The 23020-nt window shown below is 36.1% G+C and overlaps 1 protein-coding gene across 1 annotated transcript; it reads left to right on the plus strand.

Annotated features, from left to right (window-relative positions):
* Window positions 1–6620: 6620 nt before the first annotated feature.
* On the plus strand, window positions 6621–22813 carry LOC127790106 (condensin-1 complex subunit CAP-D2). The gene is made up of 17 exons (XM_052319394.1): window positions 6621–6779; window positions 6862–7193; window positions 7321–7481; window positions 7583–8771; window positions 8933–9124; window positions 12381–13043; window positions 13189–13365; window positions 13683–13750; window positions 13825–14047; window positions 14129–14228; window positions 14312–14427; window positions 14507–14564; window positions 16311–16462; window positions 16556–16754; window positions 18444–18605; window positions 18687–18780; window positions 22622–22813. The coding sequence occupies exons 1-17, from the start codon at window positions 6647–6649 to the stop codon at window positions 22623–22625; spliced, it is 4023 nt and encodes a 1340-aa protein (XP_052175354.1). The 5' UTR covers window positions 6621–6646; the 3' UTR covers window positions 22626–22813.
* Window positions 22814–23020: the final 207 nt, after the last annotated feature.

Genomic DNA, 23020 nt, shown 5'->3' on the forward strand with positions numbered 1-23020 from the left:
CCGACAAGTATTTATTCCTTATTTTTTATTTAGAAAAACTCTATGTAGTACTCCTAAAATTTAAAGTAATTGCAAAAATTACCCTAAAGAAAATACAAAAAAATACCATTGAGATTTATTAATATGTCATTGTTTTCCCCCCTACCATTAGTTAACCATAGTTAAATTTTATAAAAATAATAAAAATACCCTTATATTTAATCTCATTCTCTTATTTTTCTCTTTGTATTTTTCCTTCTCAATTTTCTTAAATCCCCTTTCTATTTCTTTTATCTTGCTCTTAGTCTATAATGGCAAATGTTGGTTATGGCAACAATGTGCACTTGATGGTGAAAGCATTTGGTTACATCACTAGTATAGCGCCCTGCCTTTTTAAGGGCGTTAAATAACTTAAGAATTTAAAGGATATATGTGTATATATATTTTTAACATAACTCAATATAAATTATTCCTTGACGATCTCATTCTACTTTCTCAGCATACTAAAATAAGAATCAGTAAGTTAAGACAGGTAATCATCATAAATGTGAAAACTAAAATCGAAACCTGATATGGTATATAACCGAATTCACTTAATCATAACATAAGAATCCGTACCATCATATTGTTAGGCTTGAATAGCAATAGCACTAATACCCAAGAGGGAGGTGAATTGAGTTGTAAAAATTTATTAAACTTAAAAATCTTTTTGATGAAAAACGAGATTTTAGTGCAAGTGGGGATTATTAAAATGCTTGGAACAATAAATGAAATGAAGAGCACAAACAAACAAGAGACAAAACGATATATAGTGGTTCGGCTTAAACCAAGCCTAATCTACTACTTTAATTCCTCATTAAGGATTTTTCAACCAATCTACTAAATACCTCATATCTCTCCGGATAGGCCCTCTAGCAATAAGCTAGGAATTTACAACCTTTTGTTTAGACAAACAAGCCTTCTAGCACCAAGTTAGGTATCACAACCTCTTGCTTAAACAAGCAAGTCCTCTAGCAACAAGTTAGGAAAACCAAGAATAATAAAAGGAGATGATCTAAGAGTAAACACTCTTACTTACAAGATCTCTCAATATAAACACAAGACTTGAACAATATAATACAAATGATAAACAAAGCCTTTGGAGAGAAAAATGAAGAACAAATGAAATGATGAAGCACTTGAAGAATAAACACTTGTAAGCTTGTAATGATCTCTCTTGGTTATCTTGATTCATCCATTTGATATCTATTTATAGAGAATCTTGAGCTCATTCAAAAATATAGCCGTTGGAGACTTGAACAGTAGAGAATCTAGCCATTGGAAGATATATAGGATATAAACTGTCAACATTTGGTGAAGAACTGTCGACATTTTTTATGCAGGAATTGTCGACATTTAGACATAGAGAGAAAGATTTGAAATTGCTGACAGTTTTATAAAACTGTCAACATCTTGAAACAAACTGTTGACAGTTTGCCAAGATAAAAAATCACTGATTGCTTTGATGATACAATCCACAACATATTTACATTTTGTTTTATTTATATTTTACCTTCTATTTACTTTAATACATAAGTGTAAATAAGAAAGTACCCCCCATTTGGATTCAATAAAAATATGTAGAAAATCAAAATCCATAACAATAAGAAAGTAGAATTTGGGTTTTAGTATAAATTTAGGATTTTGCGATTTTACCACCTCCAAGATATACACTTTCTATTTCTTGAAAAAATCGTTAAAAATCATTTTAACACTAATGAATGTTAGCTATTGAAATATCGGGAAATAGTTTTTCAAAATAAAAACATTTTCATATATGTCTCTTTATAATGTACTAATCTTCCAGATAAAAAAGTATAGATCATTCGATTTTCATTTTACATAGGTATTTGAAATTGATTTTTGTTGAAAACCATAAACTTGACTCGTGACTTGGGGATCAAAACCAAATGATGTTTTTCATTATCAAAACTAATCACGAGTGTAAAACATCACATATCATCAAATACTTAAATACATGGAGATTTATCATCAAGAGATAACAACTAAACACCTCGGATACAATCTATTGATAGCTCAAAAATACATTAAACATCATTGATTTACCCAGGCACATCCCTAATTTACCTCCCTCATGATGACCTTGGGGCAAGTTCGACGGGGGTGTGAGTGATAACGCGTAATCTAACAAAAAAAAATATATTAAACCGTAACAATTATACATGTTCATCAATATAATACAAACTTCCAAACGTGACAAAAAACATATTATGAATCCTCGTGAAAAAACGAATACCAGAACAACTCGTTGAACCCATCAACTACGTCATCATGTGTCGTTACATGTCAATCATCTCCTTACTATAACTGTAATCCTATCTGAAACATTTGAATGTTTTAGGGGCATAACCCAATTAGAAGATGAATCTTCTAGTGAAGGTTGACAAACATGATACATGAATGTATGATGCAACAACATGAACAATCATATGCCCAGTGTAACTTCCCTGGCTTATCAGCCTAGCACGAAACCTTAGGCATAATCCCAACCTGTTTTTTGGATAATCCTAACGTTGTTCCATCATCTGTCATTAGGGAATTATGGCTACATTATCAGGGTGACATCCCAATCCCATGCATGAGTATTAATATGCCAATAATATCGTGCCATGCAAAACTAATAATCCATCCATGCAACAATACATGTATAAATATGACATGATGCTCATATAATACATATAATTTAGTCACTATCATGGCTATCATGCTCAACATAGACAATACATAACATGTATAAGCTTTTGGAGTAAAACCACTCATAAAACCAGGTTTAAGATAAAACTACTCACATTTAGCACGAAGTTCGAAATACCTCAAAAAATGCCAATCGCCTCGATTTATGTGCCCGACCTTGATTTTCGTGCCAACCCTCAAAAGTTGCACAAATCACTTAATCTCGAGCACAACAATCTTATAAATCATATTTATTCACGGAATATATCAATACTTCAATTTATTTATTTTTCCTCCATTTTCCTCTCTAAATTTCTGAATAAATACTTCTTTAACTATTTTCTCCAATTTTTTACATAACAATTCATAATATTCTAAGAACTTCAAAAGAAAATTTCGGAAAGGCAAACACAAAATTTTTTTGCACAAACCTCGAGATCACATTTTCCCATAATTTTCAAGATTTTTTGCACAATTTTCCAAGCTCTCACGAGTCCTCATGCGCTGACGGCGTGGTCTGCGCGTGATGACTAGGGCGTGCAAGCCACGTGCCGGTCATCTTCTCCGGCACCGGCACATCGACGATGCTGGCTTCCTTCACCACCTTGCTCCCCTCCTTGAGTCGATCCCGATGGCACAACTCTCAACCTGAAATGAACATTATAAGGCCCTCAACGAGCCGACCGAAGCTTCCGCCTGACGGTCCACCTTCTTCTCCGGCCAAGCCTCGAATACCCTTAAAACTATCACCAAAATGCTTCAAATTCTCCAGAATTCATCCTCAGACCATGGAGAAAAAAAGCCTTATGGTTTGGAGCCCCAATTCATTCGCTAACACCCTCGATTTGAATCCTCAAACTTAGAGAAAAAAATCTCGGCCCAAACCCTCATATTTATAGCCGAAGTTAAGCTTTGAAACGCCCATGGACACTCAATCCAATGCCCTAGACGCCTCTACCTCCCTTAGATCGACCTGGAAGCAACCTTACTAGACCAAAATTGCCACTTGCAAAGCTTTGACAAAACAATCAAATAGATTTCTTGTCGTTTTTTCTTGAAATTTTGGCCATCATCGTGATTGTCGTCGATCAATGCTCGACCTAAGAGCATCCTAGGACACTTTCCTCGAGTATTCCGCCATCGAATTCGGTGATAAGAGGTGGTGGTGGAAGCTTGGTCAGCCATGGCAGATTGCTCCATCTCCAACTTTTGAAAAAATACATTTTGACCCCTACATTTTCTCTTTTTGAACTTTGATCATTTTCTTAAAGCCCTTGAGCTTCCCAATAGTTCCGTTACGATCCTCAATTCCTAAACCTTCCATTTCATCCCTGAGGATTCGGAAACAACGTCATTTCGACCTCCATTTGATAATTTTGAGAAATTGCACTTAGGCTCGAATTTTCATTTTGGCCTTAAACCCTTTTGTTTATTCCTGAAACCACTGAACGGTTGTTTTACATACCAATTATGAACCTTCTGACTTTTCAAAAATCCCCTACAATTATTCTGTTTTTCAGTCTGAATCATAATTGTATTTTAGGTGTATCAAAAATCGTTTTTAATCCAATTTCTTTCGATGCCATAAATTATGCCTTGAAATACTCGTCAATACCATATTGTATCCTTAGACATCTAAGCTCTAGGGTACTCCCTGTAGTTGATTCAGTTATTCGTAACGATAAGAAATTACCTTATAAGCTCAATTTATCTGTAAATTCCATTTCTTGCCCCAATATAATTTATTCTTGAGTCATTTAGAAATTTTCGGGTATTACAAATAGTGACAAAGGTTATTCATGGCAGCAATGATGATAGCGACAACAATGAAAGTAAACATCTACTCTCAATGTCTCAATTTGATTTTTTCTTATCTCTTTATCGCTCTTGATATATCTCTTTATTTTTTCATCTCTTATTCGAGTTTAAATCTTAATTCAAAATAAATAGTTTCTCTCTCTCATTCTTTCTCTCTTCAAATCTAAATATGAGATAATTATTCATCTCAAACCTGTATATAGGGTTAATGAAATGTTTCATGAAGTCTTTTTCTCTATTTTTTTTTCTTATTCTCATTTTTTATTTATTTTTCTTATTTAAACCTTGTCGACGTTCAATTTTAGCCGACCGTGATTTGTTTTGGACCGCGGTGAGTGAATCCAAAATGCCAAGAAGAAGAAAGAACCAAAGTTTCAGACGTGAGTCAACATTGAAATTTGTACGTGGTTCGGCCAGAACGGTGCTTACTCCACGATCGCACTCTGATTATTCTCTTAGAATGACAGTATCTTCCCATTTTTCTCTGTCCCCTTCGACCCCTATTTGTACTGAGGGGTCTTTACAATTTAAATAATATATAAAAATATAATAGACTACATAATGGGGACAAACAGCCCTTATCACTTACACAAAACCGAGAGTAGAATCCCTATTACGAGGAGCATGAGCTGTTGCAGATAAAGTGAACGGACCCTACCTCTGACTTCTCAGCAACTTTGTCACTAACGCGAGCTAGATGTTTTAGGCCAGCGACCTGGATGGTCCAACGATTTGAAGGACATTGCCGGGAGCTCGTTAGTCGATTGCTGGGAGCTCATTGGGAGCTCATCGGGAGCTCGCCAGGTATTCGCTTTATGAGTTTCAAATTTTAGTGATGGCTGGACTTTCCTTAGCGAGGTCGTCTAGGCTTTCTTGGCTTTGGGTGATTGGGCCGGTCCATCGGACCGAGTTCGGCCCATGTGGAGTGATATAGAAAATACACATAACAAACCTATATATGGGTTTGAAATTAACATCTCAAAGCTAGATAAAATGTCTCACCCATTATTTCTGTTTATATTTTTGTTTGATTTCATTTTTCTTCTTCGTCTTTCTTTCACTTATTTAAATATAAATATAAGTTTATCATACTATATGGATTCATCACTAGCGTCACCAAAAAACTTAATGGATTTATCGGTAACGCTATCACAAAAGTGATATATGGTGTGGGTTATTTTTTATTATTATTTTTAATCTTTTAATATGAGAATAAATGAGATAAAATAAAGGGTAAGAGGGTCATTTTATCCTCTAATTTAACAAGATGGCGTTTGCTATTTCTCAAATATTAGGAATTTCCTTGCAATTATACCAAACTTTAAAGGCATTATTTGCAATCAACCATTTTATTTTTCATTTTATGTATCTACAACATCTAAATTTTTTGATTGAATCAACAAAATTGTAACAATATTACAAATTTAGTCCTTGTTACGTGACAAATTAAAATTAAATAAATTATTTATTACAATGCATAAAGTTGATGGATGAAACTATTATTTACTTATTATTTCAATAATAATTATACCTCGCGATGAAATGATAAGTGTTAATTGTACATTTGATATTTTTAAATATCATAATCAATGTTAAATATATTTAAATTTATTTTTTGAATTTTTAAAATTTAGCATTTTTTTTTGAATTTTTAAGCATAACTAATGTTAAAATGTCAGAAGGCAAAAGTAATGTTTCATTAATTTTCATTCTACATATTATCTCTTTATTTGGATGAAACAATAATATTTCAAGGATAAAGTAAATTAAAAATTAGTATTTCAAAAATAAAATAAATCGTATCAAAAAATTTAACGACGAATTTAAGAAAAAAAATTAGAAACCAACTAATAGATAAGTTAGGGTCAATTTAGGAAAGTTCCAGTTTTTATAATTTCCATTTCATTTTTTATGAAAAAAAAAAAAAAAAGCCATTCACCCACTAACATTTAACATGGCTTCTGCTCGGGTACCAACACTGTATAAACCCGACCCAATTTATACTATACCCGACACAGATATGGTTCGACCCAATTTGATTGGACTCATCGATTCCCGCTTATTTCTTCGTCTTCGTTCCATTTCGAATTCGATTTCCCTCTCTCTCTCTCTCTCCATGGCTCCAAATTTCACATTTCCCCCCAATCTGCAAGCCCTAGAGGAAGACTACACCGACGGCCGCCTATCCGTCCAGAACCACACCGCCGTCGCCTCCCTCCGCCCCTCTCAACTCGAGGAATTTGTCAAAGGTTAGTTCTGTTCCTCACTATTTCCTCAATTTCCCTAAAACTCCCCTAATTTTCTTCCTCTGTTTTATCTCATTACAAACAGGGGTGTCGTTCGATCTCTCTGACAAGGAGCTCTTCTGCATCGAAGATCAAGACGTGTTCGATCGCGTGTACTCGCTGGTTAAGGGCTTCAAGAGCCTCACTACGTCTTGCAAGTTCAATCTTGTCGAGAGTCTTCGCTCCAACTTCAGTGTTCTGCTGCCAAATGTTGATCTGCTGTCGCGATCGCGTCAATCCCCCGACGAGGAGGAGGAGGAGGCTCCTGTCCTCGATCGGGTCGCTTCTCATCGAAATGCTTTCAAAATTTACACTTTTTTCCTCATCCATATTGTCCTTATCGAAGAGTCCAATACTGGCTCAAACAACACTTCCAAGGTACGTGACTTGAAGGTTCTATGTGAATTTAATTGGTAAATTCCGAGGTCTTCATGTGTGTATCCACGAGTCCGTGTGAAGAGGTTGTGATTGAATTTTGAGTGCTCAGATGGGTTTATTATTTTAGGTGGCTGCAAGTAGTCGGAAGAAACGGCCTATAGACTCGTGGAATTGGGAACCCCAGAGGGCCAGGATGCTAAACTTGATTGCTAATTCCCTGGAGATCAATCTGTCTTTGCTTTTTGGATCATCAGAGCCAGATGAAAATTATTTGTCTTTTATTGTGAAGTGAGTCAATAATTTATTTCCGTTACATCGGGGTTTATGTATTTTATGCTCTTCTTTTCCAATTACATTTCAGTTTATGTTTTCTCGTTTGGTTATTTCAGAAATTTCTTCTCACTGTTTGAGAATGGGACGCTGTTAAAACATTCAGAATCAAAAGATGCTTTATGTCGCATAATTGGGGCTTGCGCCACCAAATACCATTACACGGCACAAGCATGTGCTTCAATTTTGCACCTCATTCACAAATATGACTTTGTAATCATCCACTTGGCTGATACGGTTGCTGCTGCAGAGAAAAAGTATGCTGATGGAAGCCTAGCCACCTCCCTCATTAGAGAGATTGGAAGGGCAAGCCCAAAAGATTATGTAAAGGACACAGTTGGGGCTGAAAATATTGGGCGATTTCTTGTGGAGCTTGCTGACAGGCTGCCAAAGTTGGTTTCGACTAATATTGGACTTTTAGTCCCACACTTTAGCGGGGAATCTTATAAGATAAGGAATGCTCTTGTTGGGGTACTAGGAAAATTGGTTGCTAAGGCATTTAAGGATGTTGAGGGTGAAGTAAGTTCTAAATCTGTTCGCCTTCGAACTAAGCAAGCAATGTTGGATATTTTGGTTGAACGGTGCAGGGATGTTTCAGCTTATACTAGGAGTCGGGTTCTTCAAGTTTGGGCTGAACTATGTGAAGAACATTCCATACCAATTGGTTTGTGGAATGAGGTTGCAGCAGTAGCTGCGGGAAGGTTGGAGGACAAGAGTGCAATTGTTAGAAAGTCTGCATTAAATCTACTTATAATGATGTTGCAACATAACCCTTTTGGTCCACAACTTCGAATAGCATCTTTTGAAGCAACTTTGGAGCAGTACAAGAAGAAGTTAAATGAGATTGAACCAAATACCACTTCAGATACAGTTTTGGATGGCATTTCATCAGACAATGATACTTGCAATGGAGATGGTGAACTTGATAATCTAGGTGCTGAAGTAGTGTCCAAGGAGCAGCAAGAGAGTTTAACTGACAGCTGCTTGACTCATGTAGAAGAAAGGATTATTCCAAAAGATAGTTCTGTCCCAGATCTGGGGAATTTGGAGCAAACCAGGACCTTGGTTGCATCTCTGGAGGCAGGATTGAGATTTTCCAAGTGTGTATCTGCCACAATGCCAACCCTTGTTCAACTGATGGCTTCATCTTCTGCAACTGATGTTGAAAACACAATTCTGTTATTAATGCGGTGCAAGCAATTTCAAATTGATGGATCAGAATCCTGTCTCCTCAAGATGTTGCCATTGGTAAGGCTTTACTTTTAATGTGAATTGTGTATATGGACAAAATGCAACTATCCAGCATGCAAGTTATAGTAGTTTTCCTTCCTGTTATTGCTAGTACCCTTGATTTCTTGTATGCATTTAAGTTGATAATGGACTGTGCATATTTTTTTGGCTGCTTACAGGTATTTTCACAGGACAAGTCCATTTTTGAAGCTGTGGAGAATGCATTCATCACAATATATATAAGGAAAAACCCAGTAGAAACAGCTAAAAACCTTTTATTTCTTGCTATGGATTCTAATATTGGAGATCTAGCAGCTTTGGAGTTCATGGTTGGTGGCTTGGTATCCAAGGGTGATATTACTGCAAGCGCGGTACAGTTCTTTTATTATTGTTGGAAAAATTAAAAGTTGATTCTTGATTATCTCTATCATAGCTTAAAACCAGGTGATAAAGTTGTTGGGATATTTTCAAGATAAAGTGATTGGAGATAAGAGATAAGAGATAAGAGAAGGTGACAAGATAAGAGGATAAGGCTCCGAAAAAAGGGGGATTAAATAGCTAGTAGAAGATAATTCTAGCAGAGAACAAAGATTAAGTTTTTTGATTATCTTTATCATATTAGAATTCAAATATATTCCTGCATTTTAGGAAGATATTTTAGATGTCTTCGTGTATATATATACCATACTAGAGTTCAATGAAAGGTAGATAAAGCATTCCTATTCAATCGAGTATTCCCTCTTCCTACTTGAGTAAATCTTTCTTCATACTTGAGTTATTCATCTCAGATACTTACTTGAATACAACTTTTTGTTATTCAGTTTGTTTAAATTTGTTCATGGTATCAGAGCCATCAATAGTCGAGACTAATCCTTCTACCAATTCCTCATCATCCACTTCCCTAGAGGGTATAACTTCTTCTATTCAAAACCCTTTCCATCCATCATCTCTCAAAAACCATTCCCTCCAGATTACTTAACACAAATTAAATGGAACCAATTTAAGCAAATGGTTCTAGTCCATCTTTCTTGTTCTTAAAAGTAAAGGAAAAGTCGAGTATGTCACTAGTGCAATTCCAATGCTATCCTCAATAGCCCCGACTTACACTTGTTAGGAAATACACACAATGCATACATCCTTGATTGTTTGAGGAAAAAATCAGTTTTAGTATTAAGATTGTTGAACCTATGTGTAGAAAAATATGTACAAGAAATAGAGACTGTTAGGTAGTTAGGCAAATTATAGGGGAATTTTTTATATAGTTATTCATTTTTTAAGTGGTAATTTTTGTGTATGTGTAACTGCCATCCTATGAGTAGTTATTATTTGTGTATAAATTTATCCAATCTGAATAATAATTCAAGAGAATTTAATTCTGTCCAAATATCTATATGGTATTAGAGTAGTGAGACGAAGAGTTGGGGGGGGGGGGGGGGGAGAGAGAGAGCAGCGAAGATGGCAAAGTTCTTTGCCATTGTCGGCCACTGTATATCTCCTTCATCTCTTTTAACTTTGTCTACCATAGCCGCAACCCTAGCCACAACCGTCATCGTTGATGTCGCCCTTACACAATCACAATCGTCGCCATTGAAGGGATAGCCGACCACAATCATGAAACTACGTCGGAGGAAGTGAAGGGTCTAAGAACAAAGATCAACGAGGAAGACAAGAGGGTTTGTAGCACAAAACTCGAACAACCATTGCAGTCATCAGAGAAGATGAAAAAACACGGCACAAAGCAGCACTTCAGCATTAAATATGGTAGATGTTTGTCATAGGCGGACTCATGGAGAAGGCAGATAGTCGCACCAGAGAAGGCTGATTCTCTGGTCGTCATCATGTGGTCATTCGATGACAACACTTGTGACCGTCCCTATTGTCACTGCCTCGCCAAATATCTGAAGAAGGTGATTTGCACGGACTAAGCCAAGAAAACCTCAGAGTTTTTAAAAAATCTGCCTGCCACAAATGAGTGATAGAAGACCCATACAATTTTGTTACCAAAGACAGAATAAGCAGGGGTAGAATAGTGATAAGGGAAAGGGAGAAAACAACAAACAACATATAAATAGGAAAGATAGTAGAATAGGGGGGGGGGGGGGGTTATTTTTTGGAGTAGTGAAGATATTGGGAGAGTGTGGACCTCTTGAAAGTCCACTTTCTTTTCATTTACTTGATTTTCCAGTTGTATTCCTCTCCATTTTTAGTAAATCAAGATAGATTATCTTCAATAATCTATCAAAGAGTTAAACAACGAGTATGGCAAGTTGTCTTTATTTTTCTGGAGGTTGTTGCTTTAGCCTTTACGGTGGCTTTATCTTATTTTAGTTGTAAGGGTTATTGTTTCAGTCCAAGTATATAAAAAAAGCATTGTATGGGTTATTACTTCAGCTCAAGTGTAAAAAGCATTGTAAGGGTTATTGCTTGATCCCATGAAAAAGCACAATGTGGTTATAGTTGAACCCATCAAAAGCTACCATTGTAAAAGAGGATAGTGCTCGCCTCTCATAAAAGGCACTTGATAGGAAATTTCATTATCCTCAAGATGGCACAAGAGAATGCCACGAAGGAGTTGTATTCCAACCCTAAAAACACATCAAATCGGAGTAATTTCATCCTCTACAAAACAACACAAGAAATCTAGGATGTTGCAAAGGAGACGTGTTTCGACACTAAAGACACAATAGAGGCGTTGTCAAGGAGATCTCTCAGTTACCCAATATCTTAGTTGTCTAAACTAGATATTGACAACAATTCAACATGTTCAAAGTGACCTAAATAGACAAACACTTCATAAAGAAAAATTGAATGTGGAGAAGGATCTACTAAAAATCCAATTTGAAGATGTGAAGATCCAAACTGGACTTTCCTAATATTTACAGCCCAGCTTTAGGTAGTTAGGCAAACTATATGGACAGTTTTTGATACAGTTATTCATTTTTTAAGTGACAGTTTTTTCTGTGTTTAACTGCCACCATATGAGTAGTTACTATTTGTGCATAAAGTTGTTTAATCTGAATAATAATATGAGAGAAGTTAATCTGTAACTTCTGTCCAAATATCTACACTACGTAACTGGAACTCAGATTATCAAATTGCCTAGAGATTCTTAGTCATCTAATAACTACATTACTTTCACCTGTTGGTTATACTTTAACCATCATGAGCACATATTTGTTTATGTAATGCACACCTGGAGTCAGGTGCTCACTTTCCGATGCACAATAATGCAATTCCAGAGATCAGCAAATTAGGCATAGAAAGAGTGCACATTGAGGAGTGCCATTATGGATTTCTATGTAAAAGATTCATGTGAGTTTTAGATGTGGCATGTTCAGAAATCAAATTTAAAATGGCATCAAGGAGTGCCTGAAATCAAACCATATTTACTGTGCTTGAGTGAACTCTGGTTGGAAGTTCAAGGCTGTTTTCTGAACCACATTTTGGTTTTTGTATGTTTGTCTGCTCTCCAGTCAGTATTCATCTGCTTATCCTTTTTCTATAAATTGGTAATTGCAATTTAAGTCTGATATAAGCGTTTTATTATTGTCCTGGAGTTTTGCTATCTCCCCCATGATCTAATGAGTTAATAGTTTGTGATCTTTTCATTTTTTTTGCCTTGTACAGATATCTGCATTGTGGGATTTCTTCTGCTTTAATATAAGTGGAACAACTGCTGAACAAAGCCGGAGTGCGTTGTCTGTTTTGTGCATGGCAGCAAAATCCTCAACTGGGGTTCTTGGTTCCCACTTACAGGACATCATTGATATTGGGTTTGGTCGCTGGGCAAAATCAGAACCTTTGCTTGCCAGAACAGCCTGCCTTGCTCTTCAGAGATTGTCTGAGGAGGAGAAGAAAAAATTATTGTCAACTAACGGGAACCGGGTATTTGGTATTTTGGAGAGTTTAGTCACTGACTTCTGGCTTCCAGAGAACATATGGTATGCTGCTGCTGATAGAGCAATAGCTGCAATATATGCAATTCATCCAACTCCTGAAACCTTAGCGGCTGATCTAGTGAAGAAATCTCTTAGCTCTGCATTCAATTGTTCTGGGGGAGATGAGGTGCAAAAAGATGCTGATGATGGTACTACTAGTGTCTTTACCACAGTTCAAGTTACAAAACTTAGTAGATATCTATTTGTTGCAAGCCAAGTTGCCATGAACCAATTGGTATATATTGAATCTTGTGTGCGGATGATTCAGAAAGATAAAGCAAAGAAAGAAAAACTGGATGCTGAGGGTCAGAATGCTCAAAATAATTCTGAAACAGCTGTTGATGCCCCAAAGGTGAGATATATTTTCAATACCACTTAGAACAGATCACTATTGTTCGTGTTCTCTCTACTCAGCTATATATTATTTATTGTCTATATTTATCAAATAAAAGAGTTTTCTTTAATTTCTTTAATGTATTTGTTCCATGGGTTTGAAGGAGAACGGCATCAATGCAGAGTTAGGTCTTGCTGCCTCTGAAGATGCAATGCTTGATACCCTGTCAGAAAGAGCAGAGAAAGAAATTGTTTCTGGTGGTTCTATCGACAAGAGCCTGATAGGACATTGTGCACCCTTCCTGTCAAAACTATGTAGAAATTTTAACTTGATGCAGAAGGTGATTAGTTGAATTATTTAATATGTTCATGTATTCTTATGGGGCATCTGTAGCTTTACAAATAAAATGAATGCTTGATGAGAGTATTTATTTTTAGTAGAGTTCTCAAATGAGTAGACCATAGAGGTTGTTTAAGTTTTCAAATGTATGATTGTGATGTAAATATAAATGCATGATATACTGATCCACTTCTCATAAAAAAATTCTGAAAAAAGACAACATCGTAGTTTAATTGCCCATTTATGTTTTTACTGCCTGACTGATTACAGTGACTGTTTCACAAACTAATGTAATCCCTGCTTTTTTTTTTTTTCCAGTATCCTGAACTTCAGGTCTCTGGAATGCTTGCTTTATGTCGATTTATGATTATTGATGCAGAGTTTTGGTAGTATTCTCCTCTGTCTATCTCTATATATGTTTGCATACGTGACAGACAGTGACATTTTAAATTGGTTTCAGTGATGCAAATCTTCAGCTTCTCTTCACTGTTGTGGAAAGTGCACCATCAGAAACTGTTCGTTCCAATTGCACAATCGCTCTTGGAGATCTGGCAGTTCGCTTTCCTAATATATTGGAGCCATGGACAGAGAATGTATACGCGCGCCTTCGGGATGCTTCAGTTTCTGTCAGGAAGAATGCTGTGTTAGTTCTTTCTCATCTCATTTTAAATGATATGATGAAGGTTTGTAAGGCTTATTCTACATTCTTTTATCTTCTTCTTTTAATGTTGATCATTCAAAGTCTGATTGTTAACACGTAACAGGTGAAAGGTTATGTAAACGAGATGGCAATGCGATTAGAAGATGAAGACGAAAGGATTTCAAATCTAGCCAAACTTTTCTTTCATGAGTTGTCTAAGAAAGGTATAATGTTCTCTCTTGCTATTTTTCTACTAAAGACTAACGTGTGTTCTGTGATTCCTTAAGATGTCCATCTTTGCCTACAGGAAACAATCCAATATATAATCTACTACCAGATATTCTTGGCAAATTATCCCACGAGAACTTGAAAAAGGAGACCTTCTGCAATATCATGCAGTTTTTAATTGGTTCCATCAAAAAGGTATGGGTTAATTAGTGTCAGTGACCAAGATATATGTTTTGATTACAACTTCACATAATTTCTTTTAAATCTTCTTCAGGACAAACAAATGGAAGCTCTTGTTGAGAAGCTTTGCAATAGATTTAGCGGAGTCACAGGTTTGGCCATTTGCAATTTTCTTAGTTCTCTTCTTTTGTTAAGACTAATCTGATGCCTTCTATTTTGTCCTTTTAGAACAAGACTTGATAGTTTTGTGCAACAAGTAGGCAAATCTAGTCTGCATAATTGTTGTGTTCACAATTTGGGAGAGCATGTAGAGGGGTTTAAATTAGAAAGGCTTGACCAATGTTTCTTATTAACTGCATTGTGATGTTTGAATCTCAACCTTTTTTATGCATTGTTCAGATATTCCAGATGAGGCAGGATCAACCTATATGTGGTCTTAGTACTTAATATATGCACTCTAACTCTGTGCAGTCATATTCTGTTTTACCAATCTTTCAATTGGAGACATATACCCCCTTTTCATTCTTGTCATTGTGCAATATATGAATGTATTAGGGCATTCAGATTTGTCCGTTCTATATATATAATTCAAATTCAGTGCTTTAAAGATGTATCATATGGATTGAATAATCATCAGTATTGTTATTTTGCACATATGAAAGGAATTGTGGGTTATATTCCAGAATGGGCTTGCCAACGCTGGGTTACTTCTGATAGGAGGGAATGGGCTAGCATTGATGTTTTCCAGCCTCTGAGTGGCCTTGCCTTTTCTCAATAGGATATTACAAATCTTAGTATTTATTTACATCTTTTATTAGTAAGATTAGTTCACATAATAACCAAAAAACACAAAAAATGTTGAAAAAGCAATTGATCCTATACAAATGATGTACCATTGACTGAGAATATAAACATATTCAAAAATATAAAGTAAAAGATATCTTGCTGGAGTTGTCTTTAGGACTAAGTTCTTTTATTATTCCTTGTCCAAAAAATAATTGTATTTGCAAATTTTTTCCTGCATCATGTGTGAAAATTTCTATAAGAGGCATGCCATATCCTAAGGTGTTTACCCATGGATATGCAGGTCTGTTGTGTCCAAGCATGAATACAATTTGTCTTCATGTGTCCTAGATGTGTCCATACACAAAAAAGGTGCTAGGAAAGATAACATGCCATTTTACATGCTGGATACTGGTAAGAATCCCAAAATAACGTGTCAAGCTTCGCAGAAACTACCATTATGCCCCACATTATTCATCTTGGCACAAATTTGTCTCCATTCCCCTTTTTATTTCTATTTTCATTGCTCTGCTATTATCCACCTAGTGTAGCCTTTTTTCCCAAACAAACTGTTGAAGCTTTTGGAGGTACAACTGTTATGGAAAAGGTCTTATGATGGATGCCAGTGCATGTAATTTCTGGTTGTAATTATTTGACCATTCCCAATTTTCTGGCCTTTAAAATTGAATTTTGATGTTTGAATTCATGACCTAACTAAATTTTAGCATTGGGTTCTTCTTTGAGACTTTGTAGCTTGTTCTGCTTATTGTTCCCTGGAGGCACTTGTGCACATATGTACACAGATAGCAGAGAGAACTGGAGGTTCTACATGTTGTGTTGCCCATCATCTTGAACCATATTTTGATATAGCTGCTTGCAGGGTTTTGCATATATTTACAAGGACGACCTGTGGTTCTGACCTGTGCTTCATCATTATCCCGAAATGACCTTTGACTATCCATTTACCAAAGTTGCTTTGTGCAGTTCTTTGTTGTTCACACACACATATACATATTCTTCTTTTCTTGATTGCTTTCTGAAGTTCCAGCTGTTTTCTGGTTTTTATAGTGAGGCTAAAAGTTGTTATTGATCATTTGGTGCTACTTTTGGTTCAGATACGAGGCAGTGGGAATATATATCTTACTGTCTCTCACAGCTGACATTCACTGAAAAAGGCATGAAGAAGCTGATGGAGTCATTTAAAACATATGAGCACATTCTATCTGAAGATCCTGTGCTGGATAATTTCAGAAATATTGTTAACAAGGTGTTGAAATTTGTATTATCAAATGCACTGCTTTTGGGGGTTCAGTTTTTTCTGTATAGATTGAACATTTTTAACATGTTCTCTCTAAATCAGGCAAAGAAGTTTGCAAAACCCGAACTGAAATCATGTATTGAGGAGTTTGAGCAGAAGCTTGTTAAGTTTCACACTGAGAAGAAGGAACAAGAACTTACTGCCAAAAATGCCCAAATTCATCAACAAAAAATGAGTAGCATAGAAAATTTTGTGTTGTCTAAAGATGGAGAGGGAAATGCAGAATCTGAAATTGTTGAAGGTAGGTACACAACCATGTCACCGTCATATTCCTAATCTTTAAACTTTTTTTGATCTTTAGAGTTTATTTCTAGAGTTCCTTTTTGTTTCCTTTTGGCCCTGTGATATGATTACAGTGAGATAAACTGTTAACTTGTTTCTAAAATTGAAGGGTGCTATCTGCTCACAGCCCTGAAATCTATTTTGAGAGAGTTGAGAACCGCTTGGTGCAATGTTATTAATGTTTGTGCAGCTGTGATTTTACCTTGTATTGATTACTAGATCATTTTACCTCTAAGTGAAGCCATGCTTGAGGTTTTGGGACCTGATGCAGATTTAACATGTTTGCATTGTAGTCTAAAGTAACCAAAGTTGTGGGGATGTTTGTATTGGTCTGAGAAAAATACAGGTTGGTATGTGACTGAATGGCACTAAAAACTTTTCACATACAAAATTCAAACAATAAGTCTATTTATGCTTGTAATGCCAGATTTATCGTTCTATATCTCATCAACTCATGAGGATGTCTGGCTTACCTAGTTTTCAGCTTGTTTCATTTTATTTATGTTCTATTGGTGTCTTTGTTGTACTTCAGGAAATATGAGATATCCTCCTATAATCAACTATTTTTTTTTAGAAAGAATACTACAATCTTTTGTTCTTGCAAGCATGCTGCCATAAATGGTCATGGTTCCATTCTTTTGTGGATCCCATTCTTACACTTACCAATATTTTGAACAATAGCTCGGTATGCCCCAGCTTGATTTTGTACTTTCTTGTTTGCATGTCAATATACTATTCATTTATTTTAAAATATATTTTGAACATATATAAGATATTCTCTTACCCTTTCTTATTGTATGCCATTAATTATAAGGATGGTTCCATGCTTTAGGAGTCCCTTATGGCTTTTCTGATGATTGATTTGCATAGAATATTCATATTGTGTGCGTAAACACCAGAGTTAAAAGCTTTGCAATCACCGGAAGCATCAAGATTGCAAAGCTGAGCACAAAAGAGATCTGGGCTGCTAGTATGGAGGGCAGTGAAGCCTCCCAGCTTAGATGATGCCTTCCCGAGGTCTGGTCTCTTTGGCAGGGGTACGGGCTTTGAGAATATGGCTGCCAAGTGCGGAATAATAGCTTTCAGTCCTTTCAGCATAAAAGATGTTCTGTGGGTTCATCAGAGGTTGAGAATCTAGCTAGGTCCCTTTTCTCCAAATTTGAGGAAGAGTAGGGAGTTAATCGTAGAACAGCAGAGCATTTTTTCTGCAAACTCAGTTTCAAAAATTGAAAGCATATAATGCCTTGTTTGCACGTTCATGTTGTATTTTGTTTGTGTTTGATATCCTTATCCACGTAGATCAATATAAATTTAGCCTCCATGGGATTCATATATTTATTTTATATAGGAGATCTTAAGAGTTGGAATACTTTATAGAGAAGAAAGTAGCTCAAATGCAAAGTTACAAATTTGCAACATGGATAGGCTTTGGCTATTTGCAAATAGACAGACTATGTGGATAATTGCACTAATCCGTGTATGTTCATGGCATACCTCTTTGTCTTGATAAACCTCTTCTCTGTATCATGCTGTGGTGTTTTGTTACCTGTGGATTTGTATCTGCATAAGTGGTTCTTCTCGCATAAATAGTTCCTGCTGCTGATGTTCTGTGATAGTTTATAACATTGACTTCTTATGTATGGAACAGATTCCAAAGTCATTGATCCACTGTTGGAAGAGATTGACCAGCCCTTGCATGATGTATCAAGAACCGAAGTTGAGTTGAAAGAACATTCTCAGACCTCCAGTGAGGTGACAGAATCAGAACAGTCTGAAGATGAAGTTCAATCCCCCACCATTCTTGTTGGAGGTAGATTAAACTGTAAGGTCCTCCATTAATTATATATTCTTATTACATGTAAAATTCTAGGTAATATTCTTACATTTGTAGGCACACGTAAATCAAAAGCTACAGAGACTGGCAGGAAGGGTCAAAAGGCTGATATTTCTACCTCAGCTAGAAGAAATATTAAGTCAAAGCAAAGGTGACTTTCTTTTATTTCCCATCATATGTATTATTTTGGCTAATGGGACAAGAATTTGTGGTATTTGTCTTGGGAGTATTGCTTTCCTTGATACTCTTGGGTGTTTCTTCTTAAGTCTTAAATTGGTTGAGGAATTGAATGAAGTAGATGTCTATATTGGTAGCGTTCCGTGGGTTTTGTTGTCTGGGTCATTTATTGGCTATAATGTTCCTAATTTTATTTGCATCAATAAAATTCTACCTCCTTCAAAAATAGTAGATGTCTATATCTTGACAGGCGAAATATACTAATCACCCTTGAGGTAAGGCCTAATTCAATCGACCACCCCTCTGTTTTCAAAAATTACTCTCCATACCTTGAGATTTAAAAAGTTTCAACACTTTGTCGTAAAAAAACTGTAATTTTTAAATTACCCAAAATGCCCACACTCTTTCCCCTTCTCTCCTCTAGCAACCTCCCTCTCTATGGTGGTGACGCTCCCCCCCACCCCCTTTGTTGCTGTCTCCCTCCACCTCCACCTCCCCCATCTATAGCAACAATATTGGGTTCAACAACTCATTCAACCCTTGACCATCTGTTTTTTTTTTTTTTTAAATTTTCTGTTAAGAGAGAGAGAGAGAGTTTGAAAAGTCCAGGTAAACTGGTCATTTTACCCCCTTTCCCCCCCTTTCAGCAGGGGAGGTCCCTACAATTTCTTAAAATGGATGGGTGGTCTCTCTAATTTGGCCTTACCTTAGGGCATAGTTTTGAAAGGCGCGAGGCGCAAAGGGTCCTGGAGCCTGAGGCGCGAGGCGCGCCTTTGCGAAGCGAGGCGCACCTTTTAGAAAAAAAACTAAAAATCTTGTAAAATCATAAAAAACTATCAAATTATCAATAATAACACATGCATATCATTAATGTTTCATTATCTTCAAATTCTAAACTAACAACATCAAAGTTAATTCATTCATCATACAATTTCTAAACTAAAAACATCATCAAAGTTCAAACTTAAAGTCTCAAACTCAAACAAGTACCAACCATCGTGCAAAGTTCTAAACAAACATATAAACACTACAAGTCCACAATCAATAAAGAAGTTTTAATCATCATCATCATCATACCCTTCACCAAATTGAAAATCATCATCTTACGGTGCCATATTTTGCTCATCCTTGATTCCTTGTTATTTTTCTTCTTTTGCATGTACTCTCCAATCTCTTGTTTTATTGATGGAGGAAATTTTGGAATAGCTTTAGTATTCTCCACAATCAATAAACACTACAAGTCCACAATCAAGAAAATGCTTTCATTTTGAAAAATGCTATTTTTCTAGGTTTGGAAGATTAGCGCATTTTTTCTAAGTCTGGAAGATTAGGGCATTATAAGGAGACATATAAGAAAATGTTTTCATTTTGAAAAACTAACTCCCGGTATTTTGATAGTTAATATTCATTGTTGTTAAAATGATTTTTAATGAATTTTTCAAGAAATAGTAGGTATGTATTTTGGGGGTGGTAAAATCGCTAAATCCTGAATTTGTACTAAAATCAAAATTCTATTTTCTTATTGTTATGGATTTTGATTTTTTAGATATTTTTATTGAATCCAAATGGGGGGTACTTTCTTATTTACATTTATGTATTAAAGTAAATGGAAGGTAAATAAGTAGTGATGTATACATGCTGAAACTGAGAAGAGGGGATGCTGGAGAGGAGAGAAAGAAATGATGTAGGCAGGATGCAGGCGCGGTTTTCATGAGGCGCGCCTCAGCGCCTCACCTTGCAAGGCGCGCGCCTTGCAGAAACCGCCTTGCCTCAGCCCAGGCGAGGCGCCAAACTGGCCCCTTAAGGCGCCTTGCGCCTAGGCGCGCCTTTAATAACTATGCCTTAGGGATGGTTAGTGTAATTTGTCTCTCTTGAATAACATACACGATATTATATAATTTTTCCATTGGATAACTTTCATTTCAAAGCTAGTGGGTGTTTTTTGAAGAAATTAGATTGCAGATGGTGGACAAGCTAGCAGCTTCTTGACATTTTTGAGTAGCTAGTTTGTCTTCTGACCTTTCAAGCTTACTCTAAATATACTTTAACCTTGCCAAAGCAGCTGAAATGTGTCCTAAGCTTAAGTACGAGTCCTCATATGGCACCCAAGTTCTAGGTCCTCCATTCGACTGCCAAATGTAGGCACATCTTCCCTCAAACCTGCCGGCATCCTGCAGCCTGTAGCAGCTGTTGTGCTTCCTCTACATCTCTTGCATCCAGCCTCCTCCCTATATTTTACCAGGTCTGCAGCCCATTTGCAATAGGCATCTAGGCTTGCAACCCCTCTTGAATCCTGCTATTTGATGCCCAGCCTCAAGCAGCCCTCCAGAGGCCTGTGCTGGTTTTAGCAGGCGCCCCTTTGGCAGTCATTACAGCTGCATGTGCTGTCTGCTCATGCCAAAAAGAAACTTGAATATTTAGCTAGTCACTTCTGGTATAAGTCTTTTGTGTCAGGTACTTCAGTTTTATGCCAGAACTCACCCTGCTTCTATGTTCGAATGGCTGCAGCTTAGCTTGTGCAGCTCCTAGACCCAATGCAGCCATCGTGCACTGGTCATTGCACCAGACCTGACAGAAAAGGCCAATAGGGCAGTCATCGAGTGGCCTTTTCTTGGTAAATCTTTAGGCCTGAATGTTGGTCATCAGAGGCCCACATTGCAGTCCTTGCACTGCCCTATCCCTACAAGCCCCTCATGGGCCAGCTTACCTACGCTAAGTGTGGGAAGCAGCCATCCAATGAGATGATGTCATATAGGGCCTGAGATCATTATTTTTTCTCTTCGGGAACTAAAAATGTATCTTGAAATCTAGGGGTTGCGCAACAGAATGTGTTTGCCCTCACATGAGCGTCATTTATACGAGAGGGTTTCTCATGCAGAACAAGAGTATGAAGGTGCCTAGAGGTTTGAGCATCTAGATTCATGATTTTTTTTTATAGGTGATGGTGAAAACCAAAAATGCACCTATGCATTTTTGCGCTTCCATTTTTCTAGTATCTTGCTAACATACAGATACCCTAGCCTTTTCTTGGAAAGGAATTATTCATAGACGTTTCTAGGATCAAGCAACTTAATTATTCTAACATAAGAACTTAGTATGATTTGGCCTTTCCTGAATATCTTTTCCCGAATTAAAGAAATAAAAGACAATCAATAAACACCAATATTTATAGAAATATCTTGTACTATGTTATTTAAGAAAATTTTCTTTACATTAATGCATGATGGGTCAGAATGGAAAAAGTTATGAAACATTATTAAATTACCTTTAGGTTGCCTAGAATACACACAGACACATCTATATGCTTCATCTGTTGACTGAATTTCTTATAAGGAGATGGATCTGCTAAAAGAAATTAACAGATTCCTTAATTTTGTATGGTTCGGTTGGCCATCAGATTGGGAGCTGTAAGTTGCCTTTATGTTCCTTTTCAAATTTTAGCACAATGACAGTCACATTACTAAAGGGAAATGAAAATAAATACAAATAAGTTTGATAAACAATTCTAATAAACTGACTTGATACATACAAATTTATAATAATTTTTCATACATTTGTAATAGTTCTACTCAAATTCATAAGTTTTAACTAAATTTAATAATAAATTTACTCAATACTATGAATAATTTTTAATTTTAATTAGAACCATTATGAAATTATGTGTCATATCAGTTTGTTAGAATTATTTTTCAAATTTGTTCGTGGGTATAGCATTTTCCATTACTAAACTATTCAATTATGTGTCTTAATTTGAGTTGCATTCCTGCGTAAAATCAAACAGTTCTGGAAGCCTTTTTAATGTCATGCACATGCAGGTAGAGGAGGAGGCTTTGTCTTGAGAAGCAAAGAGATAATCATACTATGTAGTTGAGTTGTATTAAACTGTCTGTGTGTTCAAAAAGAAAAAAACTAAATGCTCATTTACCTCTTTTGAGTACCAAGTGAGTAGTGATGAGATTACTATCTCAGTTCCAAATTTGTATGTATAGAGAGACTGTTGTTGATTATGCAGTTTTAGTGGCAATGTTAGCATCTTAGTAATAGTCGTCCCTTATAAATTGTTAGCATGGCACAGTTAGATTGATAATTTTTTCTAGTAAAAAAATATTCACAATGTAAATTCTGGGACTATCATGTTTCCTTGTGCATGAATTTAAATATGAGGAAACATTGGGACTTATATTCACTTTTTTGTTTCAAATATTTGTAACTCA

The sequence above is a fragment of the Diospyros lotus genome, chromosome 14 (assembly GCF_014633365.1).
Source record: "Diospyros lotus cultivar Yz01 chromosome 14, ASM1463336v1, whole genome shotgun sequence".
NCBI classification, from domain to species: Eukaryota; Viridiplantae; Streptophyta; class Magnoliopsida; order Ericales; family Ebenaceae; genus Diospyros; species Diospyros lotus.

Coding starts and splice junctions, on each gene's coding strand:
- LOC127790106 (XM_052319394.1), top strand. CDS start 6,647: ATGGCTCCAAATTTCACATTTCCCCCCAATCTGCAAGCCCTAGAGGAA. Junction 13,751..13,824: donor ATTATTGATGCAGAGTTTTG/GTAGTATTCTCC, acceptor AATTGGTTTCAG/TGATGCAAATCTTCAGCTTC. Junction 18,606..18,686: donor CCCCACCATTCTTGTTGGAG/GTAGATTAAACT, acceptor TTACATTTGTAG/GCACACGTAAATCAAAAGCT.